At 32.8% G+C, this 6957-nt stretch overlaps 1 protein-coding gene and 1 long non-coding RNA gene across 2 annotated transcripts; one reads left to right on the plus strand and one right to left on the minus strand.

Annotated features, from left to right (window-relative positions):
* The first annotated feature begins 903 nt into the window (after positions 1–903).
* Positions 904–2132, plus strand: LOC143556934 (uncharacterized). Its single transcript, XM_077046137.1, has 7 exons — positions 904–912; positions 1053–1158; positions 1235–1339; positions 1419–1495; positions 1584–1713; positions 1793–1865; positions 1954–2132. Exons 1-7 carry the CDS (start codon positions 904–906, stop codon positions 2030–2032), a joined length of 579 nt encoding a protein of 192 aa, XP_076902252.1. The 3' UTR covers positions 2033–2132.
* Positions 2133–4911: 2779 nt separating this feature from the next.
* Positions 4912–5966, minus strand: LOC143556929 (uncharacterized). Its single transcript, XR_013139468.1, has 2 exons — positions 5574–5966; positions 4912–5190 (listed from the first exon to the last, which is right to left on the minus strand). It is a non-coding gene; the product is annotated as an uncharacterized LOC143556929 (long non-coding RNA).
* Positions 5967–6957: the final 991 nt, after the last annotated feature.

Consider the following 6957-nt stretch of genomic DNA (forward strand, 5'->3'; position numbering starts at 1 on the left):
TTTTACACATGTGTAATACGTAAGTGTAAGTGATATACAAAAAATTACGGTATTTTTTTACACACCGAATCGACTTTTTACACATGTGTAACTAACGTTTAAACTTGTGTAATTATCAAAATTACTTATTCTCTCTCCTGCTTCATTTTTTAATCTCCGCCGCATGTTTCATATCATTTAATTTATGTTGTGTCTTCGATCTCTCTCTCTCTCTCTCTCTCTCTCAATCTTTAGATCTGAAACCCTAGCCTCCTCATTCATATTATCATCATCATCATCTCAAATTTATGTCCTCGGCTCTCCTCCCTTATGCAAACGAAGTTGGATCCGGACGACAAAGAACCGAATATGTAGAAGAAACATCCAGATGAACACCGATTTGGAAAACCCTAACCGAATATATGGGTTTGTTTCTCAAATTGACAGGTTAGGACTCACACGCCTGATGTGAAAATCTAATTTATGCAATTTGATTGTTCAGTGTAAGTGGAGAAGCTTTCAGATCTGGCTGGTTAACTCACCACCTGCCCCATTTTTAAACCTGGCTGCCTGCAGTTGTATGTTTGTTTAAACGGTAAGAAATCTCTACGCTGTTTGAAACTTATATATTTTTTATGGAATTAAGTTTCTATATGCTTACATCATGAGAAGTTTGCATGACCAATGCTATTTGTAACTTATTTTTAGATTGGGGAAGAGCTAGGATATATATACGGTTATGTTGCTCCTTGTTTTCATCCCAGGTTCATATTTATTTTAAATTATTCTTTTTTTCTTTATGCTATTTGAGCAAGTTTCGGCTATTTTCTAATTTGTATTATTGTCGCAGATTTGAAATATTCTAGCTCATGGTGAATATGTACACAAAGAGGCTTATTTAGTGGTTAAGATTGCTCAGTGATCATGTTAATGGTATTACAAATATTAAAACATTAAAAGTATTTTAGATGTAATTTTCTATCATCATTTTACTCTTAAGATGGCTTTTATTATTATTATTATTATTATTATTATTATTATTATTAATAGTTGGTTTCTTGTGCAATTTACAGAAACCGTTTCCGTCATTTGAATTTAGTGAGCTTTCAAGTTGCTCGCTTTTTCGTTCTGGTGTTAACCATGAAGTGAATTCACTTGTCGAGCTTAGTACCGAATCAGGTCAGTGTATGTATATAACTTAGTGCAGTATTATTCATATGAGTTGTTATTAAAATGTTAGTAAATATTTTTGCAGGAGAAATGTTCTTTGAAGGTTTGTTGACTAATGGCTGGCTTTTAAACTTGGTCAATAAGCACGGTGAAGTAGAGAACTCGATAGCAAAATGGACCTTTCACTTAAGTATGTTGATCATACCGATAATTCTTGGTTACATTATATTGTATTACATTTTCAATTTTTATATTATTCGGGTTGACAGTGTTATACTCATCGAAGGGAGTGCTCGCAAGTGCTGCGATCGACTTTTGGTGTTCTATATTATCGCTGAAAAATGAGGTTTATGTGATATACGTTCATCAAATATATATATTTTTTTAATTATATAATATTGTAGTTTTTATATAATGTTGTCTTGCTTAATCAGGACGGATCACCGTCTATAAGGATCGACTGGCTACCGAGCTATTTAGAACTCAAAAACGCGCTTGAACGTTATGGTTTTTTATTGCCTTCACCTAATACTGATTCTTCGGACACCGAAATGGTTTCTACAGGTAATATTATCATATAACTTTTATAATTACAGGAATATTACATGTATGCGGGATTTTTTTAATACCATATTATTTTCAGATTCCGAAAGCATTGAGGCGCCTCAAAACATTAGAGAATGGACTAATTATGTAGCTGCTTATAGCCAATCTAGGTTAGTACAAACGTCACATATCGATTCTTAATCGTTCAAAGATCATATTTTTGCTCATTTTTTTTTAAATATTTACTTTTTATTGTAGGGATATTCGTTGTACTTTCACCGCATCAGAAGCAGAAGAGCTGATAGTTATTATAATCTGTCTTTTGTTGGACCGATAACTTTTGGGTTTATCCATTGATTTAAACGAATGCATGCTTGCGTTAGTTAGTTTCTTCACGGATGACGAATGGAGCGTTAGTTGCGTAAACGTGGCAAAAACCGTCGCTTCAAGGTATTCAACAACATTACAGTTTCTTTGTGGTTATTGGTTAATTATTAATTTGTTATTCATAATTCTTGTACTAATGTTTCGTTTATTTAAATACAGGGTGGGTCTCGAAAGACATGAATTGCCTGCGGGCTGTTGACTGTATTGCAGCGGTTCACGGGCGCACCAAGCTTCTAAGAAGCGCAATCGCGTTTCATATTCTTGTTGATTGTTTTGATAAGGAACATAATGTTTTTTTTTAAAAAATTATTTGGATAAATTAACTTTTTACGGTGCATGTTAAATTTACGTTTTTGCCCTTCGTTAAGTGGAAGATGAAGAAGGGGTCGTCAGGCAACTGATGATGAAGAAGGGGTCGTCAGGCAACTGACCGTAATCAATTTGAAAGAAAAAAGTTGTGATCTTTACAAAATCTACCTTTATTTGGTGTTAACCGAAAACTGGTTTCTATACAACCCTTTACTAGAAGACAATGAGTTATTAAATGTTTGCATTGTTTTATTGTTTACCAAAACATTCAAGTTTGACTACATGACTCTGACTTATTGACCTGTTTTGCAGATTAGTCAGCTTGGAAATGCAACTAAGAAGTACCAAGCTTCTACCAATAATGCTTCGTCTAACCAATTAGCACCAGATTTACAGAGCAAGATTGATCTCATTTTTCAAACTCTATGGAAAGATGTAAAAGTTTTAGTTCTATGTTTCAGGTTTTTGCATCTGCTCATCAGTTGGCAAAAGCATTGGAAGGTTTTTGCCCCTTTGTGTTTTTTGGCTATGTGAAATACGTGTTGTAATACATAGATAATTTAAACATCTACATAATTTGAAGTACAATGAATAGTTATGTTTCGATTTTCACAATACGTTTGATTCAGTTTCGGTTTTAAGTTTTTGATTTTTATTATGCGTTTGATTCTGTTTTGGTTTTGGGCATGAAATCTTCAAGCTAAAACTAGCCCAAAATAATGAATTTGGACTTGAAACTTTCTAAAACAAGTATTGTTAATCAATTAATATGGGTTATTTGGTTATAACCAGTTTTAAAATCTTCGTAACGGGAAACCGAATTGGTAATCATTAGCCTATGCCTATGTTCACTATGGTGTTATTTTATCTGCATTTTGTTTATGATCACATTTGTTATTATCGTATCCCGCCGCATCGCGCGGGCACCTACTAGTATACATACACACACACATATATATATATATATGTGTGTGTGTATGTATACTAGTAGGTGCCCACGCGATGCGTCGGGATCCGAAAAAATATGTATAAAACACAAAATGCAGATTTAGTAAGACCGCTTTAACATAGGCTAAAGTGAAACCAAATGCGAAAGTGAAGAACCATTCATGTATAGACTGATAGAACGCATGAGATCTTTTAAGAGATTAACTAAATAGAAGTGATGTCCAATAAAAGAGCCATTCTACACCAAAAATATAGTTTATTATTTACAATCTAGAGATCATTTTAAGATGTGAATAAATATATCTAACTTACAACTCCCTTAGAATGATTATACAAATAGAACAAAGTGCAATTCAACATCAAATCTTGTTTATATAATCATTTAGTAAAACATCTAAAACAGTATTTTGTCTTTAAGCGACAGTTTACCACACAATACTTGTTTTTTCTTATATCAATAATTTTTTGTATTTCAAATATTTGCATTTATATATGTTGTGTCTGGACTTTGTATTAACACTAAATAATATCACCTAATCAAAGACTCTGTTAACTTTTAGATGACAGACAATTGTCATTACTTGTTACAAAATACAAACTACTAATTACATGTACCTAAGATTCCGCCATACGATTTTATGTTAAGTAGAATTGACGATCGAGTACCGTAATTGATGTTGATGATTTGATGTCATTACCAAACCATTCTATGAATATTTCTATATGTATTACACTGGATAAATTAATGTATAAATTACAATAAATAATTTAATACAAATGTATTACAAATATAGTCGTTTTATATCATCGAATATATTTGAATTTTAAATCAAGAATGGGTTGTTCTACCATCGGTATACAATAATAACCGTGATATTGAGTGATTACATTTTCTTCTAAGTTAATGATAATTGAAGCACAATAAAATATTATAACTTATCTCATCTGGTTGAGAACAATATGACGACTAACTCCTTTAACGCATCGTCACCCGACAATAATACCTTGATTGCAAACTCTGAAATAGGCAATATAAACAAAAATAAATCAAAGAATAACGGAAATTAGTGAATAAACAAAGTGCAAGTTACCTTTAGCCAATATCTCTTTTAAGGTATCCAGGAGCATAATGTGACAAACCCGAACATCCATTTTTGCTGATATGGGATCTTTACATCTTGAACCGGTCGAAACATACTTTATAAAATTAAACAAATCTTTTATTAACGATAGAAAGAATCAAATATTATAAAACTACTAAATGAATAATAAACAAGCATAGCCCCAAGTGAGCTCAAGATTGAAAACTGACTCAGAATCCGAGCTTGAGCTTTGTGAAGTTAAATAAGTATATAACATCTAACAATAACATATCAAGATTTAGACCCGTTTCAATTATTTTTTATTTGTAGTTTAACCTATTATATACATTTTTAATACAACCCATTCAACCCACAGGTCACATTTGCCACCCCTAATCTTAACGAATGCAGAATTCTAACACTCTGATGTCAGGAATATCCTAACAAAAGTTAACTTGCGTCCCATAGGAACAAGTTTTAACAACTTCAATAAACATTTAAACCAAAACCATTAATCTGCGCTGAGTTTTAAAGCACAAAATTTATAATATCATAATCCAAAGTATTCATAATCACATAACTAAACAATCCTACATTAACACCAAAACCAAGTACAAATATAACAAAACAAATTCTACGCATTCTAAATAAGAACCAAGACAACTCATCACTTCTTGGTCACACCATGTTCTTACCCCTACGGCCCGTAGTCTTGACGTGTTGTCCCCTTTCTCGCAGACCTTAGTAATGACGAAGACCACGGTGGTTCCTTTAAACAAATTTAAAATAATGCACTTAAAACGACTTTTAAATATATCCATTATTGGTCTAAACAATTGAGTCACTCATAAGCTACTCAAGAACGCCTCCCTAATATCTCTAATCAAGTCGAACTTAAACAAGCTCGAGCAAATTGCTCGATCTTATATCATAGCTAATTTAATAAACGAGAACGAGCTCAAGCCCAACATTAACAAACCTACAATAGTACTATATTTATAACTTTATTTATTATAGGAAATAACACAACTATTATTATAGAAAATCTATGAAAAAAATATTAATAAAATTTGTCTACCGGAATTGAGTTTTGAGTTGTACTTGAGGTTGACATTTGAGTTTTACTACCGGATTTGACTGACGCGCGCTTACCAAGATTGATCTTTTGGGTCAAATTTGTCTGTTTGAACACCATGGATGGAAGTAAGAACTCCATTCTTGTAGTTTCATGCAGCAATGAATCAGATTTTGAATCCCATGTGATGTAATTCTGTAACTGTAAACAGTTTAAATTTCATATTAATTGATTCCACAAAATAAAATGTATCATATGACCATAATACCCTTCTCTTTCTCCTTTTTATCCAAACCCTCCTATCTTAACCCAAGGTTGAGGGTCAAATGCCATATATTTGTTAAATGATTATATATGATATTTTGATTTTTTTTTTGGGTAAATATGACATTATCATTAGTGTTTCGGCATTCTTTTCTAAGGTCAATGTCAACACTAAAAATCCGCAGTTGCACGTCCGATTACAACCTATATCACAACATGAAATAGCTTAATATTTAAAACAGGACACATATATGTTTTCATGGGCAAAGATACTTAACTTTATAAAAATGTAACTGATATCATTAACTAAATAGGGAATGAATTCTAAAGGGCTGTCTTAACAGGTCATGTCCGCAGGCCCAACTCAACGCAAACCTAAAATTTTGTCACGAACACGATCCAAACCCAAAAATCATGTCAGACGCGTGAACTTGAACATGACCCGCGTATTCACGGGTTGACTTAAACACGACTCATTTGACCCGAAAGTTTATTTTTATTGTTTCACAATTTAATACTTGAACCGCAAAGTCATTTTATTAAAATCAGTAACCGACTCAGCACACTGCTTGAAGCGAGAGCTGAGAGTGGTCTTTTCTTTTTTAGAACATAAACAAGCTATAAACGGACATGAACAAACACAAATGCCACGGTTAGTGTTCGTTCGGTTCGTTTACATGCCTATATAAGATTAACCAGACAAACCTTTCTTTCTTCTTGAAGTGCTTGTACATCTGCAGCTCAGACATGAAACATAAACATGACATGTCAGCAAAGTCAACAAAACTGACTTTTTGAAACATAACTAAAAAGGTCAAAGTAGTCAACCTAACAATGATGTGGCCATTGATGGAGATCCACTCTACACTGTGGAGGAATCTCAAAATCTAGTTGAGGTATCTACAAGTTATGTAATAGAAAAATCATCGTAAAAAATGAGGCATCCGAAATCTCATAGATGACCTTGATATATATTATATTGGGTCGGTTTCGAATATATTTTCACCAAGCCAACATCTTACGAACCCAATCAAAGGAACCCCGAACCCGATTAAAATACCGGAATAACACCCCTACCATGAAGTTGAAAAACAATAAATTTGTTTATATGGGTGAACATTTGATAACCATCTAAATAACTTTGTTTATGTGGATGGGCATTATCCGGATTTTAAATCATATCCAACCGATCAAAAT

Source organism: Bidens hawaiensis, unplaced genomic scaffold (genome assembly GCF_021521415.1).
Source record: "Bidens hawaiensis isolate Kalapana, Puna unplaced genomic scaffold, B.hawaiensis_p1.1 tig00018757_1, whole genome shotgun sequence".
Lineage (NCBI taxonomy): Eukaryota > Viridiplantae > Streptophyta > Magnoliopsida > Asterales > Asteraceae > Bidens > Bidens hawaiensis.

Bases quoted from the DNA above. Each gene is read 5' to 3' on its own strand.
- LOC143556934 (XM_077046137.1), top strand. The intron at 1,340-1,418 runs GTATGTTGATCA...TCGGGTTGACAG, and splicing joins AAAATGGACCTTTCACTTAA to TGTTATACTCATCGAAGGGA. The intron at 1,496-1,583 runs GTTTATGTGATA...TTGCTTAATCAG, and splicing joins TATTATCGCTGAAAAATGAG to GACGGATCACCGTCTATAAG.